Source organism: Bactrocera dorsalis, chromosome 2 (genome assembly GCF_023373825.1).
Source record: "Bactrocera dorsalis isolate Fly_Bdor chromosome 2, ASM2337382v1, whole genome shotgun sequence".
NCBI classification, from domain to species: Eukaryota; Metazoa; Arthropoda; class Insecta; order Diptera; family Tephritidae; genus Bactrocera; species Bactrocera dorsalis.
In genome coordinates this window covers 72,050,072-72,072,314 of record NC_064304.1, presented here as the reverse complement: position 1 = coordinate 72,072,314, position 22,243 = coordinate 72,050,072, and the positions used below count along the sequence as shown (strand labels likewise).

At 35.3% G+C, this 22,243-nt stretch overlaps 2 protein-coding genes across 2 annotated transcripts in view; one reads left to right on the top strand and one right to left on the bottom strand.

The window, feature by feature from the left end:
- LOC125776627 (uncharacterized) overlaps positions 1-22,243 on the top strand; it is a 518,523-nt gene that overhangs the window by 467,880 nt on the left and 28,400 nt on the right. The gene's annotated exons all lie outside the window — the stretch shown is intronic.
- LOC105232867 (calreticulin) lies at positions 2,174-13,764 on the bottom strand. The gene is made up of 4 exons (XM_011214749.4): positions 13,602-13,764; positions 13,439-13,543; positions 2,955-3,427; positions 2,174-2,893 (listed from the first exon to the last, which is right to left on the bottom strand). Exons 1-4 carry the CDS (start codon positions 13,693-13,695, stop codon positions 2,357-2,359), a joined length of 1,209 nt encoding a protein of 402 aa, XP_011213051.1. The 5' UTR covers positions 13,696-13,764; the 3' UTR covers positions 2,174-2,356.

Here is a 22,243-nt window from a genome sequence, read left to right as displayed (position 1 = left end):
TGTGATAATGTAATAGATTTCCAATCCTGACAAGTAGATGGCGCAAAATCAGAGTCGCACAGAAAGATTTTGCGTGGATCAGTTTCAAATCATTTCAATGAAGTGATTTGGAACTGTCATTTTTGTATGGCGAAATCTTGATAAATTTTTAAGATTAGTGGGATAATCCATTCAACAGCCGAAATCGTGTGATTAAGTGTCGGTCTGAACATAGTATAAGAATGGATATAAAAACTCAAACGCAGAAAACAAATACCATCTGAAATAAATTTTCCATTGTAATAAGAAAAGTTTTAAGGCGTATAAGTATGTTTAATCTAATAATTTAATAAAAGGATCATAATGATAATTTGCAACACAACAAAGGTAAAACAGGGTAAACATTAATCCATTCGCGTCCCACTTCTGTCTGCATTGGCGGCCTTCGGACGCGATTCAAAAATATAACCCTGGCCGATCCAACACCGGGGTGGTCGGATTTTTTTTGAGTAAAGCTCCTTTTTGCTTTGGCGACCTTCGGCCGCGCTTCAAAAAAAATAACACTGAACGATCCAACACCGGGGTGTGTCAGGTTGTTTTTGAGTAAAAGTCCTTTTTGCGTTGGCGGCCTTCGGCCGCGCTTCAAAAAAAATAACACTGAACGATCCAACACCGGGGTGAGTCAGGTTGTTTTTGAGTAAAAGTCCTTTTTGCGTTGGCGGCCTTCGGCCGCACTTCAAAAAAATAACCCTGGCCGATCCAACACCGGGGTGTGTCAGGTATTTTTTTGAGTAAAACTCCTTTTTGGCGTTGGTGGCCTACCCGATCAAAAATTATGATGTATGAAGAAAAGGGGCAATGATTTATGTATTTGGGGTATAATCTTATTTTTTATTCATTTTTATTCGTTTGATAAATGTGTAATTATGGCAACACTTATTATCTGTCAACACGGAATACTTTTGTTATTGTGCATGTAATGAAATTTGTGTAAAATATAAAATGCTTATTTTAAGCAAATAACTAAATAAATACTAAAAAATAAATATGTAGAAACAATGTAATGAAGTATAAGTGCATAAAAAGTGCATAATATGAAATAAATAATTACTAGAAATCGAGAAATTGCAAGATAAAATTTGCAAAATTTTCAACTTTAAATGCAAATATCTCGAAAACTATAAGTTTGCGGCGGCAACAATTATATATTTTCTTAATTCTTAACCCTGAAATCGTGGGATCGTATACTAAAGCCGACCCCATTTCAATATTCAGAGATGTTTTTACACTTGAATGAAAATAAATATGTCTATAACAAATAATAAATTTTTTATAACATAGTCAAAAAACTTAATTATCAATAAAAATATATGTTGACTTTGTTTCATAATATTTATGTAACATTTAGCTAACTATCAGGTCTAAAATTTGAGGCAATAGTTTGAGACTAACGCTAGAGACTGTTTAGTGAATAGAAACTAGTCACATGAGTCGTGGGTACTTATATCCGTCATATTTTGCATAAATATATCTTATTATGATGAGCAATAATCGCAACATGCATTCCATCTACGCAACCAATAACTTTTTAGCTTTATGTTGTCTAGCACATGCAAATGTATGTATGTATACTTGCTTAACGTTTTTCTTAATTCTGAATATGAAAATTTAGGTGATGTACATACATACACTTTTATTTCAGTCGATACTTACAATACAGGAACTTCCATGGAATTGAAGTGATCCCGTTCCTACCTAAGTTGCTTGTTTTCCTTACAACATAAAAATCTTCAAAATATATTATAAATCAACGTTATTGTATTTTTATTTTTATAAAGTAAAGCCGTTGTTGACACAAAAGGTAAAGGAAAATAATTTTTAGTCTAAAGGCGTCAAAAATATTAGTTTGAGATACACCGAGACATTTTTCAATGATTTTTGTATGACAAGAATGAAGTCAAGTGAATCTATTCATTCGCCAGTCACAATATGAACACATCGCATTTTCGAAAAAACGTTCGATTCGTCGTATGCATTCGCTTCACCACAATTACCTTGATGTGCAAACAGTAATAAGTGTAGTTGATTCTGCTTCATTTAGTAATATGTAAAAAACTGAAACCAGTGAAAATAAAAGTAAAATACTGTTACGATATTCTCCAGACAAACATTACATTAACAAAACAGCTACATATAAGTATTACTACTTCAAGTTTTTTGATATTTATTTGATTTTTCTAATGTTTGAGGATAAATAACGAGAGTTCATACTCTTAAGAAGCAGTGACTTTTATCCACAAAATAATAATTATAACAAAATAATAATTATCAAGTCTTTTTATATATTTGTAAAAATCGCAAATAATCATTTTATTATTTAGAGTTCATCATGATCATTTGACTGCGCCTCGTCTGCTTCATCTTCATCTTTTTCATCATCTTCGTCTTTGTCCGCATTCTTCTTAGCTTCTTCTTCATCTTTTTTTCGTTGCTCTTCATCTAAGGCTTCTTTCATTTTTTTTTCCCCAGACTGTATATCTTTAATTGCAGATGCCTTCTTAAAAGCTTCTTCGATGTCATCAGTTATAAGTACGTTATCAAAAACCGTTCCCGACTTCACTTGCCATAAGTCAAATCCAATTATACAGAGTTCTTTCCGTAAATACAGATTGCCATCTGGTACATATTCTGGATTCTCAATTTCTGGATGCTCCCACGCGCCTTTATAATCTGGATTGTCCAACTGCCTAGGCTGCCATTCGCCTTTGTAATCCGGATTATCTACCATAGGAGGTTCCCATTCGCCATCCATTTCGTCATCCCAATCCTCAGGCTTAGAAGCATCTGGGTCAGGGATATATTCTGGTTTGTCCCAATCTGAAGGTTTGGTATCATCTGGATCCGGAATTGTTGGCTTATGTATAATAGTTTTATTAATACTTAAAAAAATAATTATTATAAAGAATATAACATACCCTGTCATCCCAATCTTCTGGTTTTTTCGCATTCGGATCCTTAATCTTTTTTGGAGGAAGAAATTCCCAGTCATTTTCAAGGTTCCCGGACTCAATTTTTTCGTTATCAATCAACACTTCATATGTGTTGTCTGGTTTTACAATGAGTGTGTAGAAATGAGTATAAACATCATCTTTGCATCGTATGTCTTTATTAATTAGGTGATTTTTGCCTTTGTAGCTAAAGATAACGTGAACTTTTTTCGTTCCTGGACCGCAAATATCTGGTCCAAACATTATTTCATATGGGGATTCTCCATGCATATCAGTTTGATCCAAAGAACAGTCGAAAATTTTTACATAACCACCCCCGCAGTCAATATTTTGCTCATGCTTCACAGAAAATTGAATAACTAAATTTTTATTTTCGTTACTGAATGGTTCAAATTTTCTCGATACTGCATAGAACCGAGCATCCTGAGATGTTTGCAAACCTAAAAAAATGACATTGTTATAAATATGTAAACATACTAGCATTTTGTAATGGATAGTGATTATAGTAATAGGCGTGTTTTATTTGACCATCACAAGCTAATAGCTAAATCATGGACAAATAAAACGAACTTAGCTTATTTAATATTGGGTTGTCAAAAACTAGGATAAAGGCAAAAATGCATCTCAAGCCGCGAATAAAATTTGTGCAGTTTATGGACCTGATACAGTTTCCATTTCCACCGCACAATGATGGTTTCAACGTTTTCGTTCTGGTGTAGAGGTGGTCGAAGATGCGTCACGCTCCGGAAGGCCTGTCGTGAAAATTGGGATAAAATCGCTGAATTGGTCGAAAGAGACCGGCATAGTAGCAGCCGTAGCATCGGTCAAGAGCTGGGCATGAGTCACCAAAAATTCATTTCAATTTCAATAAAACAAAAAATTCAATAAAAATACCGCAAGACTTTTTTGACAACCCAATATGCTAGTTTAAAAATTAATTGTGTTGGCAATACGGATAAGAACAATCAGCTGATATTCAATTAAGTTTGAAATTTCAAATTTGTGAACGGAATATTAATATAATAAACAATATATGTATAGGGTGATTTTTTAAGAGCTTGATAACTTTTTTTAAAAAAAAAAACGCATAAAACGCAAAATCTCATCGGTTCTTTATTTGAAACGTTAGATTGGTTCATGACATTTACTTTTTGAAGATAATTTCATTTAAATGTTGACCGCGGCTGCGTCTTAGGTGGTCCATTCGGAAAGTCCAATTTTGGGCAACTTTTTCGAGCATTTCGGCCGGAATAGCCCGAATTTCTTCGGAAATGTTGTCTTCCAAAGCTGGAATAGTTGCTGGCTTATTTCTGTAGACTTTAGACTTGACGTAGCCCCACAAAAAATAGTCTAAAGGCGTTAAATCGCATGATCTTGGTGGCCAACTTACGGGTCCATTTCTTGAGATGAATTGTTGTCCGAAGTTTTCCCTCAAAATGGCCATAGAATCGCGAGCTGTGTGGCATGTAGCGCCATCTTGTTGAAACCACATGTCAACCAAGTTCAGTTCTTCCATTTTTGGCAACAAAAAGTTTGTTAGCATCGAACGATAGCGATCGCCATTCACCGTAACGTTGCGTCCAACAGCATCTTTGAAAAAATACGGTCCAATGATTCCACCAGCGTACAAACCACACCAAACAGTGCATTTTTCGGGATGCATGGGCAGTTCTTGAACGGCTTCTGGTTGCTCTTCACCCCAAATGCGGCAATTTTGCTTATTTACGTAGCCATTCAACCAGAAATGAGCCTCATCGCTGAACAAAATTTGTCGATAAAAAAGCGGATTTTCACATTTCGAACCGAACACTGATTTTGGTAATAAAATTCAATGATTTGCAAGCGTTGCTCGTTAGTAAGTCTATTCATGATGAAATGTCAAAGCATACTGAGCATCTTTCTCTTTGACACCATGTCTGAAATCCCACGTGATCTGTCAAATACTAATGCATGAAAATCCTAACCTCAAAAAAATCACCCGTTACATATTATTCATTTGAGGTCTAGAATACAAAAAACTGAAAACAAAAAATTTGACTTTATTTACATTTTCATCTGTCAAAATAAGGGTTTCTCGCTATTGTCAACTACTTTTTTTCGTGAATGAGAAAAGCAATGAACTGACAATGCCTCTAGTTCAATATAAGTACAAGCTATGATAGTTTATGACAAGCCAACATAATTATGTTGGCTAACCGAGCGAATCTGTACTGTGTCATACAGTCACAAGTCTTTAAAATTTAAATTTCAAATTAAAAACAATTTTTGTGACTTGAGGCGAATATGTAATATAAATGGAAATCGTTAGATAATTTGTAGTAAAGTTACGCTAGCAAAAATTTTAAAGTATTGTAACGAACACGGATACAAGAACAAAAATAGAAACGACGAGTTATTGTTATCATTAACTAGTCAGCGTAATTGCCGGAATATTCGAGTTGCGAAGTTTTGTTAACGAGTTAGTATATAAGGGCTGCCGGATTGTGCAACAGACACCTAGTTACAGTGCTGCCGTGATAAGAGCAAATGATACATGTATAAATAATAAAAAGTTGTTATTTCGGATGAGTAGTAAATCATTACGTTGTTGAAATTAGAAATAAGGATAAGTGTATAGCTATTAAAATAGGACTTTTATTTAACAATCCAGTAATTGAACTCAAGAGTGAATTACAATGTAAACTATTTATCGAGACATTCGTTACAGCATATTCAGTTTTATAAGTAGTTTCTGACAAAAAATCTCAATTGATACATTTTTTCATTCCTGCGACTTTTTATTTATTTTGCGAAATTTGTTGAAACTATATATTAAAAAGACCTTCAAACCTTCCAAAAGATGAAACCCAATATGATTATATACGATTGAAATCACAACTGGTGCCGACAATTAAGCAAATTATCTTACCTCTTATTACACCCTACGGAAGGGATGGGCACATTTTTAGCCCGCAAAGTTAGCAAAGTGCGAACGAGGGCTAAATGAGGAGAATATCAGTTTACGGAGTGAAGGGGATAAAAAGTTGAGAAAAAAATCAATTACATTCCTCCGAAACTTGATGTTCATCGCAGAATAGTTGCGGCAATATTGATGTGCTGAACACATTGAGCGCGACAGACTGCAAGCGACATCTGTCAAATATTAAAATACACACGTTCATAGGGACACCGTTATTTGGACAGTTGCACGACTATACGGCTGCAGGCCAACAGTTGTCGCTCTCGCTAACTTCAATATATTTTTATATTTGCCAACGACAGTAGAGAGATGAGGTAGAGTGGTGATGCCACTAATATGTAAAATATAAAATTATTCAAAGCTCTAACAAACCTGACGTTATTTTACAAATAAAAGCATAAAATAGCTCATTTGTTATAACAATGGATAATTTAAAACAAATAAATTTACCTATTTACTTATTTTTTGCATAAAAAATTTCAATATTACAATTTCAATGAACTGCAAGGTATTAGTATGACCACAACGAAATTGTGTATATACTAAATGGACAGCTGTGTTGTCTTGTGTACGTGCCGGCCATTGTTATGTTGCTGACTTCTCACAAATGTTCATGTAGAAGGATTCACAACACCATTTTCAGTTCACTGTCATGCTGCCATTCAGCACATGACATTGTACACAAATTAAATAACGGAAATTTACTTCATATCGGAATTGTACAGCTGTGTGAACAAAAAGAGGTAGAGTTTTTAGAGTTTCGCATTAATATTTGTTTTTATTTACCTTCGTATGATGAGAAATTCTAATCACTGTTAGGAAAAAATTATATAAGTTATACTTGTATCTAAAAACAATTTTATTTAATAAGAAAACAGCACATTTTAAAACTTCGCAATATCCTATGGTTGTTCCTACTATGTTCACACCTGTGATGGAACAGTTAATTGTGGTGATGCCAGTTGTAAAAATTAATTTTAGTTTCTCCCTTAGCTACGGGCGGCAAGCGCTTTGTTCTCGTTTTCATTCGAACAATGTTGCCATTACTCAATACGCATATGTAGTTTTGTGCACATCTAACTTTTTAATTATAATTATTCATAATATAAAATATCAAAACTGAAATCAAACTATTAAAACTAGTTTATATATTTATAAATATTAGCATTCGACTCTGATTTTGAGTTAGTTTAAGAAAATTTCAAACATATTGAAAACATTTTTTATAATTACCACAGTATATCGAGATGGGCAACCCTGTCAGCAATCGCTGACTCGTTTCTATGGGGAAAACCCCAAATCGTTGGAAACTCTATGGTAAACGGGCGGAAGAAACGGTGTTGGCTAATCATTTACATAGTGCTCTCAAAAGAAATTACCTGGTTTGAAACTTTTTGCTTCGAGAATTTTATCTATGTTTGGAAGTACATACACTTGTGAACATTTTTTTTTCAATAATGAAATTAAACAAACATAAAATAAGAAGTAGGTTATCTGATTTAAATTTTGGTACAATAATGCGTGTAGCTACAGCAAATAAGATTAAACCAAACATAGAATTTATTATTTCAAATAAACTAAATTAAATGCTGTTATAAAGAAAAATAAAAAAAAGATGGGGAATGTTTAGTTTAGTATCTCATTTTGAAGAGGTTTTGCGCAAAGGGGGAGGGGGCAGGGGGCTTGCTACCCCCCTCATTTGAAAGGTAATGAATGGAACTTTTGAATAATACCACCCTTCCCCTTCCCCCTTTCATCGCGCGATCTTCTTTTTTTAAATTTTGAATATATTTTCAGCATAATATACTACATTGAAACAAGCGCCGCAGGCGAAAATTTGGAATAAAAAATCGCGCGATATTTTATTCCAAATTTTCATTATATTTTCAGTATAATATATTACATTGAAACAACCGCCGCAGTATATAAGGCCTACCATTTTGATTCGTTGGGTTATTACTATCTTCCTTTTGTGCTTATTTTCTTCGTCGTTTGACAGTTCATATTCAGTAATTTTGCTTACATTTCAAGGAACAATATAACACGTAATTGAAAGCTGTTTTATTTATTAAATTGTACATAAAATTGCAACTTAAAATCCATAATTTATCATTAATTCAATTAAATATATTTCAAATAATGTGTGTGCAACAAAAACTTCAAAAGAAGAGAGCCATTGTTTGAGCAAATGTGAAAATGTGCGTTTTTTGCGTACTTATATCTAAAAAACAAATTAACATTTAACAATAAATTTACATTTAAACAAAAGTTTAATTCATTGGCTATCCGTGCTATATAAATTTAAAAAAATCCGTCCACGAATTAGAGAGGAATAAGAGATACTAAACTAAACCCAACCCAAAAAGATTACTAAAATAAAATATTTTATTATATTTTTAATTTGTCTTACATTTTATAAATTTGTAGTAATTATAAACTTAAAATTGTTAGGCAATTTTGCAATTATTACCCCGAGTGCAACTTCCCACATATGCTCGCGCTCTCATTTGTAAACATGGAGTGGTAAAATACGTTGCTCTTATTCCCCTCTTCATGATCCCCTCATCTAGCCCTCAAAATATGCACGCGTGCCCGAACGATGCAAAATGCCACTAAGGGCTAATATGCCCACCCCTACCGTACGGTATTTCCCTGGCTTTGATTCCTGCACGTTGAGTATAAAATCCTTACTTATTCTACTATAAATTCTTAAGCGTTGCATTAATATTCGTTTTAATTATTTATATAGCAAAAATATGAAGTATGGCAGTTTAAAAAATTTTTAGTTTGTTTATGATGGAAAAAGCCGTAAAATCTGCTTTGAAGGAAAACTTGCAGGAAGATATAAAAAATATGTTTCTTACCGAGAAATTGCAAAAAAATAACGTTTCTACAGCGATGGTAAAAAAAGATATTCCTAAGTGGTAAACACCGTAAGGCTCGATTAGAGTACGCCAAAAAATATGAACGCTTTATCATCGAAAATTGAAAGTGAAAAGCACACTAAAAAATGAGGAATTTCGGAAGATCGATGGTTTTATGTGAGTCACATACTATATTGATAATCTGGAGGCCTCATATCTTCCAAATCTTAATATGTTCGAATTTGAAGACAGACAAGGAGTTTTTTCATGCAGGATAAGGATCTAAAACATATCGAAAAACTTACCAAATCGTGGTTTGTGAATGGGATGAAACAGAGCGTCTGACTTTATAAATTTTTACTTTTTTTCAATGCGTATATACTCGTGGCCACGCAAAGTTTACCACTATACTTTCTTAAAATTTTTGGACTTTTTCGTTCGTTCGGTATTGTTTTAATTTTGTTTTTTTAATGTTTTAGTAAGCAGAAGTAAACTAAATTATATTATCTAATTATAGTTATAGTTTTTAATTTATTACGTTTAATGAGAAAAACACAAACTACATTTTCTGTGCTTATACAAAAGGGACCGATTTTATTGTTTTTAAAGTAATAACGCGACTAAACTTCGTGTTTCGATTAAAAAAAACAGTAAAGTAAAAATTAATTTGGAGGATGAATCCATGTATAGAAGTTCACGCAAGTGAGGAAAGTAATCTGATTGCTATTTACTTTGTCAGAAACAATTATTTTACATATGGCTCAAGCGACTTCCGATCTTTGCCCAAAAACACTACCAAAGAAAAAAAGATGAGAAAGCACTCTTTGATGACGGCCCTGCAAACGTGTTAAGGATTACGATTTAAGGGCATGCACATGGAATGTCCGGTCCCAGCTGGTTGATCTCTGAGGCGTCCCACTCGCCTCCTCTAAAACACATCGATCATGTTGTGATGGACGGAAGACACGTCTCCAGTGTTTTAGTACGCATATCTAAAGCACTGTAGACGTGTCTTTCGTCTATCACAACATGATGGATGTGGTTGGTGGTTTTTCTATCCGGAGACAGCCAGGTAGCTTGATGATATTTCTTATGCTGGAATCTAGTACGACAGATAACAATATTTTGGGTCCCGGCGAAGTCGGTCAGCGCCGAGGTCCTAACATCGCCTCGGACCACTATCATGTTGAGCCAAGATTCGCACCTGCCTATATGCAGTCAAAAACGCACGTCAACAAATACAAAGAAGATTCGACGTTGAGAAGCTGCAATCACAACAGACAGCCAAACAATGTTCTACTCGACTTGCACTCCTGCTCTCTGAGAGCATTCGTCAACAACTCGGTGTTGAGAACTGTGGGGCGGCATTTCAAGCTTCTTACGTATAACTGCAACCGATCGCAGCGGAAAGAAAACAGACTGCCTACTCCGCAATATTACGATCAACCATAACTCGTGCGGGATGAAATAGATACCGACAGTTGAAGCGGGAAGCGAAACGCATTTGCACACAGAAAAAGGGAGAAGACGAAATGTGTGAGTATAAAGAGCGTGGCAAGGTGGCCGACTGACAGAAGGTTTCAAGACCGAAGCATACTCTTGTAGAACCCCCAAAGGTGATCTAGTGACTAATGCCCAGAGCATACTAAAATTATGGAGCCCTCTGAGTGGAACCGATTCCACTCGCAAGCTGATGCTAAGGAATAGTACTTTGAGGTGCTACATTGACGGCTCGAAAACGTCGGAGGGAATCGGTGTAGGGATCGCGGGTCCACGCACCAAGTTCTCCACACCTAAGGGAAGTTTTCCATACCATACTTAGCGATAGTCAAGCGGTACTAAAAGCCATCTCCTCCTATGAGATGAAATCGCTACTAGTGCAGGAGTGTAGAGAACGAACAGCCTAGCGTAACGTAACCAGGTGCACCTTATTTGGGTGCCTGGTAACAGAGGAATAGCCGGTAATGAACTGGCTGACGAGCTCGCCCGCTTCGCAGCCTCCACCAATAATGGTAGGACCCGAACCCTTCACTGGGGTGGGTCACCATACCTTAAAGGAGTTACTCCGCAAGGAGGGAGTAGGCAGAGAAAGGCATCGGCAACGAGTGCATGGTATGGGACATGCCAAGTTGCTAATTGGGGGGTACAACATGAACAGGTTTAAATTTGTAATTAACCTCACTAGGGATAAACTCAGGCTACTGGTCGCATTATACACCGGCCCTTTTAACCCTGAAATCGTGGGATGGTATACTAAAGCCGACCCAAATTTTCAAATGCTAATGGTTTTTCATAAAAAAACGAATTCCTATCAATCGCCCGACACATCATCGAACTTTTCAATTTTTAACCGCAATTCTTGAAAAATTTAAACATTTTACCGCTTTTTTGGATACACTTAATTTTAATGAATAAATGTGTAAAAATCGTTTCTGATATACTATTACTTAAAAAAAATGCCTAGAGCTCATCAAGTTTTTTAACGTTTTTGACTTTTTAAAATATGTCATTCATTGGAAATACATGAGGCAATTAAATATTTCTGGTGAAAAAAATATTAAGTATTAAACTAATTTTAAAAAGTTTTAACTGCAAAACAATTTCATAACATCCTTGGTAGAAATTATTATTAATTGTTTATAAATACTCATAGCTTTTTACAACAAATATTTGAAGTTGTTTCAAAAATAAGATTATGACTAACTTTGAAATCATATGTTTGATGACAAAACAAAGTTGGTTCAAATTGTTGGGTGTCATAGCCTCTCAAACATGTTTGTGAGAATTTTTAAGTTAACATAAACTTCAAACATATTTTTAAAATGTTGTGGCATTTAAAATCATATATATATACAAACCGAATTATATGTTTATACAAAATGCGTAAAATTGTTTTTAATAAATATTTTTTTATAAAATATAATAAGATGTCCTGAACTTAAAAATTATAAGCAAGCCAATAATAAATAATAACAGTTCGCGTAACGATATTGCAGGAATATGGAAAATGTTTTATGCACTCATAATTTTATTAGCATTTGAAAATTTCCCAAAACCTTCCCAAAAAATGGATATTCATGAAATATTATATATAATATGACTTAATTTTCGTTGCCTTGATCTGCAATATTTATTGTTTTGAAATTATCACGCCTGTATTGTATTTGCTGTTTTCAGTGCTCGAAAAACAAGTCATATGACAATGATTATATACATACATATGTATAAAATATATAGCTGGCGCTGCGCTGACTTATAGTGTTTTTAAGATTATTGCATTTAAAGTTATAAAATTCAACTATTTAAAATGCGTGAATTTTACACTTATATTTCTAACTAACAATATCGCAAAACAGCTATTCATTTATTTTGTAATTTGTTGCAACTATGCGAACTATTTTCAGTGGCATTTATGAAAATATATCGCGTTAGGCTTCTTCTCTGTAAAATGTGAGTGTGAGTGGATTGAAAAAAAATTCACTGAACCAATCGTTACAATCCTTTAAAAACTTTCAAAATATGCATATGTATGCCGCTGGGATACCCTCTCAAACCCCTAAAAAATTGGAAGTTACTTCCACATTTTCTTTTGTTGTGTGACAAATATAATTGAACAAAAGTTAAATGTTGAATAAAAGTTATTTTTGCACTATTTAATATAAAATAAATGGTTAGAAAGGAATTAGTGAAGTGTTAGTGGACATAAAAGTTGAAAAAATTTCCAAAAACTATCATTATTCATTATAAATGGGAGAAACGAACATTTTAAATAGTTGAATTTTTGAACTATAAATGTAAATATCTCAAAAACTATAAGTCAGCGGCAACTATGTATATATATATAGATATATGTATATATTTTCTTGATAGAGGAGGTCTCTATACCCTTTTTAACCCTGACATCGGGGAATGCTATTCTAAAATTTACCCCAAAAAAAATTACGTGAAAATACAAAGAAAACGCTGTCGTTAAAAAATGCTTCATATTTGGTATTTAAGTTAAGGCCAGGCCACGCACGTTTTCCTCGAAATTGTAAGCATTCTAACTTTTTCAACTGCCTTGTGCGCTAAGTGATTTTAAAATTAATTTGAGTAAAAGAAAACAAAATAATATAAGTGTTACTCCATTTTTACCAAAATTCGTTTTCAGTTCTCGACCGCCAAAGTAATCGGAATCGTTCCCTGCGGGTGTTCTCTTGTGATGATGAAAATGTATATCTGAACATTCTAAATTCTATTAAATTTGGTTTTGTACTCACAAAACCCGAATATATTGAACTACAACTGTACCAGAGTCCTGACCTAAGCCCCACCAGAAAATTTGTACGCTTCTATATCTATTACAGACGTTTATGTCCCTCATACTATATATTAGTTACTTTATGCTAAATTTAGCAATACATGAGTTAATTTTTGCATGTTGCAGACAATTAATTGACAAAGTGTATGTATATACTATGCATACAGGAAAGTTTAACGCTGATTACTGGTATTTTGATCCCACATAATACAGCAAAATACTACTTTAACTATCCCCCTGATTCAATTATTCTTTAAGATTTAATAAGGCAACACAAATTAGTATTGCAAATTAACTGATACATACTTAATATTTAGAATTTTCTTACCCTTATCAACATTTTCATCACTATAAAATCTGCCAGAACTCCTTACAAATTTACCAAACTCCTTGCCAGGATGTTTACTATATATCCATAAATTCTCCCAAGTATCTTAAAGAAATAAATACATCAGCAAATGTGTGTGAGTACATAGTACTATGAACATTACCATCTTTAAAATTATCTTCTAAATAAATTTCAGACTTAACAATCTCAAATGTAAATAATAATATGGGTAATATTTTGATTATCCACGAATCCATTTTTTGCGATATATATCGACCACTATCTAAACCCACTTCGTTTAAATTAGAGTAAGAACTGAAACAAATGCTCAGTATAGATTAATGCCGGTAAAATTAAACACTCGTCTTACCTCTTTCATACACGGTTTCCACACATGAGAAAAAGAGTCAACCGAATTAAGATATAAAAACAGATGGTGTATTCTGATTGGTCATATTTCAGCCAATAAAAGCCATACAGCTCAAATAACTCGTCAATAAATAGAGCTGCCAGAAAACAAATTCGATAAAACGACAGTTCTTGGTTAACAAAACCGTCTTTTCTACTGGCAACCCTGATAGGTGGCTCTCCTTAATACTATGTTCAGACCGACACTTAATCACTTAAAAATGTATCATGATTTCGCCATACAAAAATGACAGTTCAAAATCACTTCATTGAAATGATTTGAAACTGATCCACGCTAAATCTGTCCGTGCGACTCTGTTTTTGCGCAATCTACTTGTCAGCACTGGAAAAATACTAGTCAGCACTGGAAATCTGTTACATTGTCACAGCTGATTTAGACACTGCAAAGGGAAAAAAATGTAAACAAACAAATTTTTTTTTAAGCAATGAATCTAATTTCACCTGAAAATCGACCAAACAAATGAAAAAATGCATCCATTATTTCTATTATATGGAAAATATTAAAAAAAGACGGCTTTTATTTCAAAATACTATATGACAAAAAATAAAAATACTATATTTCAAAATACTTGAATGACAATAACAGTGTTTTTTGATCTTTCTAACGGCAGTGAGAACACTGTTGGATTATGAAATGCTTAAGTGTAATCTAATCTTTGAAATTTTCGGTCTGAACATAGTATAAGGAAGCCACACACTACCCTGCAAGACGGGTAGCTGTTAGCAAACGTGTAAGCGAATTGTTATTGTTCACTTTTGCATTCGTTAAAATATTTGTTACTTTTGTTCAGAGAGTGGGAAAAAAGTAACACATAGCTATTTGATGGTGAATGGTTATCTCGCTCTAACCAATGGCAAATATCGCATGCTGCCTTGTTCTAACAGAATACACACATTTGTTAGCAAATCTTTTCACAGTATGTTACGGGTAACAAATTATTTTGTTAGCGCTTAGCTTACCCATGTGTTATGGATAACAAAAAGCATTTGTTACCCGAATATCTGTTAGTGTTATTATTTTGGTTATCAGTTTGTTACCTTTAACATATAAGCATGTTAGGAAGAACAAGCAGTAACAAGATTATCTGTTACCCATTTGTTACTTCTAGCAAATTAAATTCTTTTAAATAAAACTCAGTTTTTTTATTATTTCTCTTTATTTAATAATAAAATCAAAATAAAATGCACAATCTATAACAAATATTTGAATTAAATATACACTATTTAACTTTAATAATGTAAAACATACTCCATTATTTGGTTGCTGCACGCAATAGATTTGAATTTTACCAATGGTCCAAATGATTTCTGTAATATTAAAATTTTTAATTATACACACAACATTAAATTCACAATGCTTACCTTTTTCTCCTTGTTAACCTCTTTCGTTTTCTCTATATAAAAGAAATTAATAATATATATAACGGGTGATTTTTTTGAGGTTAGGATTTTCATGCATTAGTATTTGACAGATCACGTGGGATTTCAGACATGGTGTCAAAGAGAAAGATGCTCAGTATGCTTTGACATTTCATCATGAATAGACTTACTAACGAGCAACGCTTGCAAATCATTGAATTTTATTACCAAAATCAGTGTTCGGTTCGAAAATTTTTTATCGACAAATTTTGTTCAGCGATGAGGCTCATTTCTGGTTGAATGGCTACGTAAATAAGCATAATTGCCGCATTTGGGGTGAAGAGCAACCAGAAGCCGTTCAAGAACTGCCCATGCATCCCGAAAAATGCACTGTTTGGTGTGGTTTGTACGCTGGTGGAATCATTGGACCGTATTTTTTCAAAGATGCTGTTGGACGCAACGTTACGGTGAATGGCGATCGCTATCGTTCGATGCTAACAAACTTTTTGTTGCCAAAAATGGAAGAACTGAACTTGGTTGACATGTGGTTTCAACAAGATGGCGCTACATGCCGCACAGCTCGCGATTCTATGGCCATTTTGAGGGAAAACTTCGGACAACAATTCATCTCATGAAATGGACCCGTAAGTTGGCCACCAAGATCATGCGATTTAACGCCTTTAGACTATTTTTTGTGGGGCTACGTCAAGTCTAAAGTCTACAGAAATAAGCCAGCAACTATTCCAGCTTTGGAAGACAACATTTCCGAAGAAATTCGGGCTATTCCGGCCGAAATGCTCGAAAAAGTTGCCCAAAATTGGACTTTCCGAATGGACCACCTAAGACGCAGCCGCGGTCAACATTTAAATGAAATTATCTTCAAAAAGTAAATGTCATGAACCAATCTAACGTTTCAAATAAAGAACCGATGAGATTTTGCAAATTTTATGCGTTTTTTTTTTAAAAAAAGTTATCAAGCTCTTAAAAAATCACCCTTTATATAAATTAGAAATTAATTATAAAATATCATATTATCAAATAGCGAACTTACCTCTTTAAAATCCAAAATAAACTGCGCTTTTCGTTTATTCTTCTTGAAATATTGGGTATTCGCCTCTCCTATTCTAACAAGTTAACATTACAATATGTTTATAATGTCGATAGTTTTTCTCTATCTTACTTACGTATTCTCCCATTCCATTGAAAATTCCAGAAAATGTAACAGTGTTAGTGAACACCTGAAAATGTTTCAATGTGTTTGTGCAATCTGTTACCTCCGTCCTGCAGGGTACGCAGAAGTGCTTTCGATTGGTAATAGCTGTACCTAAATAAAAACGGCAGCGGCAAAATTCCTATCAAAAATTCCTCATGCTTATAGGCGCATTCCTATAAGGGGCGGTGGAAACGCTGAGCGTTGGAAAAAACTTTTTTGACAGCGGGATAAGAAGTAAATTGCTGCCGAAAACGAGAAATTGTAATTATAAGTAAAATTTGCTGCAAAAACACAAAGAACATATATTCTGAACGTATATTTTGCCGCGATGTTTAATGTTTGCAACAATGTATATAAGTATTATTAAAAATATACAGGCTTTGTAAGGAAAGTAAGAGGAATGAGTTTATTAAAAAATTTTATTGAACCAATCCTTACAATTCTTTAAAAACTTTCAAAATAGGCTCCTTCTGCTCGATGCAGCACTGCCAGCGCGATTTCCAAGCATTGAAGGCATCGCGGAAGGCATTCTACGAAAAAGCCTTGAGAGCCGAGGTGGATGCTGCCTGGATCCCCTCCGTCGTCTCAAAATGCTTGCCTCTCATCGGCCTTTTTAGGCAATGATGCTCAAAATCCAAGACTCGTCAGCTGTGATTACGTTATTGAAAAATTGGGTGTCTCTTTCACACCCTTTAAAATTTTCTTGGCACACTTCCACTCGCCATCATTTCTGTCTGTCTTTAAACACAGATTTTAATACATTTAACATCTGGGCAATTAAAAGAATACTTAGTCGACGGTCTGAGTTCAAAACTTTGTGCATACGAGTCCCATCGTCGTTGTTTGCCTAACTCGCAGGTCTTCCACCATGTTCTTCATCAGCGACCTCTTCCCGGCCCTCCAAAAAGGCCTGGTGCCACCGAAACACACCACTTCTTACTAAAGCAACATCTGGGTAAGCCTGCTTGGTCTCTATCGAAAATTTACCGAATTTTATACTGAATATAATCGCGTACCTCTGCTTTCACGAACGCTGGATTTTCGACTTGCACCACTCACAGAAACACGTCGTGCGAAAATGTTTGTCCTGACCAGCAGATCATTCGTTAGCTAGGAACGCCCTCTTCCGTATCCAGTCAGTGCGCGCACGCTCCGAAGTACAGTCGCGGTGGAAGAAAATCAGTTCTATTGTTTTCCGGACAAACCCTGTAAGTCGCGATGCATATCATTTCTTTTATACTAATTTTAGAATTTAAGTGGGAACTTGACGTAAAGACGCAACTTTATTTAGGAATGCCGCCTCGGCGTTAACGCTGAGCGGTGAAGAACGCGGAGGCATGTCACCAATAGATATACTTGTTTACCTAACATCCACGAATGACTTTTTGTGTTATAGGTACTTATGAATGGCATACGTGTTTAGGATTTGAGGTCCAAATACCAGAGTGGTGACAAGACCCGGAGTATGTCTCGTCGACCACAGGGAATGCCGATAATCACACACCTTCCAAAAACGCAAATGTAAACCAAAAGTACCTACATTAAGTGTGCAAAATCCATTATTACTCTTTTGTAAATTCTGAGCAATAAAAAAGTGCTTTGCGTTTTCCCAATTGCTATGATAGAAGGAGTAAGCTATTCTAATGTCATGACCATATTTATGCAAGTACTCCATGAAACATCCATGTCCCTTAGAAACTGCGTCATTATAAAATTTGTTAGTCTTCTGCAATAGCAGTAGCCCTGGCATAAACCATTACTTTTGGAAACACATCTTTTCACAGGTATTGCGTAAAAAACTCCGTCAACGGCTTTGTGTTTTACTTTCAGGGTCCTGTTCGTATATTACGACGCTTAGTGATCCAGAATATCCGAACCGCTCATCAGATTGTAGCATATCTTTGATATTAAGTGTGTTTGTGGTTCTTTAAAATGTAAATCTCCACCTTTTTCGCTTTGCCTAGGAAAGAACGGTTCAACGGCTGTCAATAGAAGTGAGAAATTACTAATTTATAAGCTTTAACACATGAAGGAACAGAAAATTTTGTTCTGTGTTATCGCTTTTTTGAGTTTACTGTATTTCTTTTTTTTGAATATCTCACAAATTGTCGTACACTGCTCACAACTTATAATACAACTTCGATGGATTTGGCACCACGATTCGTGGCAAATGCTCCTCTGTATTTCGATTTTAAAAGTATGTCATGTATGCGCTTGTGTGTATATAGTTTAAGGGGTCAGTAGGGTAATCTGGCCTTTGTTTTTTTTTTTTACTTTTTTTCACAGAAATTTTTATTCTACAATAGAACTTTTTTCACATATCATAAGGTATATCGTGGGAAGTATAAACTAATTTTTTCGGAATTTTTTGATGACATCTGCGGAGAAATGGCTGGGTGAATGAGATGCGTTTTTTTTATGTTGAGATCATCTGAAACACAAAAACACGTGAATGGTTATCGTCCCTATGATTATGAAAAAATGTTGATAAATAAAAAAATATTTAACGTTTTTATTTTTCCCAAAGTTTTTTTACATAAATTTTGTCATAACATTGTCAATAAATTATAAAAAAATATAGGGACGATAGCCAGGCGTTTTGTGAACATTTAAAATATATTTGTTCCCTTATATAAAAGGCAAAAAAAAAAAATAAAAATAAAAAAGATTACCCTACTGACAATGAGTATAATTTCTCCAAGTATAGCCACCACACATGGAAACACAACTCAAACTCACAACCCACATGACCACACCACACAGTACGTCTCCACATTCAACATTTCACAGCTTTAATCCAAAAAAACCTCACAACTGCTTAAACCCCATAAGAAAAAAGCTACCACATATGTATGATGGAAAACTTTTTGCAGCCAACCTGTTGTTTTGTAAAAGGACAAATACCAAAATAAGTAAATGGTTACTCAGGAAAAGTAAACAATTTTGCAAATTTAAAAAATTTTATGTGAGAAAGAACAACTCAGGAGCTGCTGCAGCATTACAACGGGGGAAGCTAACTCCTATCAACCTTTAAAGCCTGCATATACTATGGTTGGAGTTAGCAGAAAATCACTATATCCTCCTGCTTTATCCCCTTCCATCCTACCTTTTACTACACCATTTCTTTCTTCTTTCATCCCATCTAAAGGTCCCAAACTAAAAACAGAAAAATGTTTGGGACAGTGCTGAAAAAATGGAGAAGACGCGAGAGACGAGAGAAGCAGTGTATTGTTTTACAACAAATTTTTTTAGAGCAATCGAGCAGATAACAACGATATTGAACCATAGGGCACGCGGGAGACGAGAGTAGCAAGCAGGTTATTGCATAGTAATTAAACATTGTAGAGCAAAACAGATGGCGAGGGTATTGAATCAAGTGCTAACGGCGATGATAACGGTATGCAGTAAACTTTCTGACAAATTTAACAAATGGTATGATGGTAGTGATAATTCGGGTAGTGGAGCACGGTGTGGCTCGTTTCGTGGTTGTGGTTGGTCGTGGGGAAACGGACGGCAGAAATGATTTCACACAAAATATTAAATAAAAAACAAAATATTTCTTATAATAAATATATTTTTAATATAAAAATTTGGAAACACACTTACCACGTCGGGATCGGTTGAGCTGTCGCAAAAGCGAGAGCGCAACTTTTTTCCAATTAATGTTTGGTTGCGTTCGAATTAAAACTTTGAAGAAGAGATTACTATCCCGATACAGACGTGGGAAAAGAAATTGGGCGGGGGCGGACACATTCCACCCGCCTTGAAGTATTTTAGCAAATGCAGTTTACAATTAATTACTTAAACTAACGTGCGACGGGCTCCTGTACTTCCTCTCCCACGTCTTCTTTGCAGATGGGGTGGCCGACGAGACCAATCGAGTCTGGTTCGCTCATTGCCATACCGCCAATTCACATTGAAGTCACTACATTCCGAGGTCGGCGAGACGACTCGAGTCGTAACTCGATCCTGGGTAGATGGTAAATGTGAGAGGTGTTGGCAGCCAGTGCACTTAATTGTGCCGATATTATACGCGGCCGGATATTATATATCCCAGTGTCGTATTTTGGGCAATGAGTTGTTACCAGCACGCCGAAATCGGCGAAACGGCTCGAATCTGACTCGTGTGGGCGTGTGGTATGCGGGAGAGGCATCGTTGGTCAGAGCTTTTCTTTGGATGCGTGACTGATGATGGCGGTTGACACGGTTGAGAGGGGTCCGAATCCGTCATGCCGATTGTCAATGAATTCTCTTCCATTTCCGCTGCCTCGACTTGCTGTGGCCATGCTAATTCAATGATATCCTCGTCTGGTTCTTCGACGTCTGAACTGATGCCATGAAGCATCGTGTGGTGTGGGTTGCCGCAACGTTTATAGCGTATTACGCTGTCGCAGTCATTCTTTGAATGGTTCAAGGCGATGCAGTTGCTGCAATAGCTGTGGATCAATGTTGTTCTCAGCCTAACTTCTGGGGACATCTGCCGGAACTTTGGGCACCAGCGAATGAGATGGCTATCTATGCAAGTTAAAAAAACTATTTATAGTTTTTAATAAAAAAATATTTTATTGGAGCTATGCTCCTTTATTGAATTCCACTTAAGAACTAACATTTACAATTAATTATACTTAACTCTAGACCTATGTTTGCCACTGCAACGGGTACGGAGTTTGCTGACGCTGCGCTTCCCACAGGTTGGCACTTCGCTGACGTTGCGCTTCCCATAGGTTGCCACTACACGTGTCGTAGTCTCAGCGATTTAGTGGTATCATATTATTTTACTTTGTATCATATGATATTACTGCATCATATGATACTTTTGAATGTATGGGGTGCTAACTTGCATAGGGGCAATTCATTGTCATTTTGAATAATTTCCTAAATGAAAAGGAAGATTATTAAAGTGTGAATTTATAATATAAAATTAACATTGATTGCGTAAACTGACAATCTTTGTGATAGGCCGACAAATTAAGCCGCGTTGAGCTTGGATGTAGTGGACAACTCGTTGTCCAACCCTGCATGTATCCTACCACTCGTTCGTTGACTTGGACGTTCTCTTGGGAATGTTTCTATTTCTTTCGTTTCTGAAGTACCTTTAAGTATTTGGTATTCCATCTCTGACAAAAATGTTGACTTAGGGCCTTTAATTTTTGCCACTGCTTTACTAATGATAGCGGGCTCTTAGTGATTTCTGGTTCTGCCAATGCATTTTGTGTTATTAATTTGGTGTAAATTTTTAGCTCTTCATTGGTTGCAATGTGAATGGATTACGCTGATTGCTATTGTGTTGTTGCTGCAGATGATGTTGTTGTTGTTTAAATATAAAATTAGTTATATTTTTACTACAAAAATGTTTTGTGTTTGTTGTTGAGTTATTGCTGAATTTTGTCCGTCGCCTTTGGCATTTATCTTCGTTTCTTCGGAGGGAACGGAATCTATTAAAATCCAACCGAACACCGTACGTGCGAGGGAACCGAAGATTTTCGATTTCACTCTATTTAATGTGATTTTCGGGTAGAGACCCGCTCCGATCAACACTTACTTACTCGTCTTTTTGACTCGTATAGAAATTATTATCCGCTAAGGGGATATTGGGTAACCTTCCTACAATTGAAGGATTTATTGATCTGGATGGAAGCAGTAAATTTTGGCAGTACCAACGCTTCCGCTTCTAGTTTTAAGCTTTTGTTACGGGGCGAGCCAATTGTTATTGAGCATACCGATTGAACTCGTTCTGACACAGTATTATTCAATCCTGAAACTCGGGCGCTATCCTTTTTGATTGTCAGATTTAAGCGTTTCTG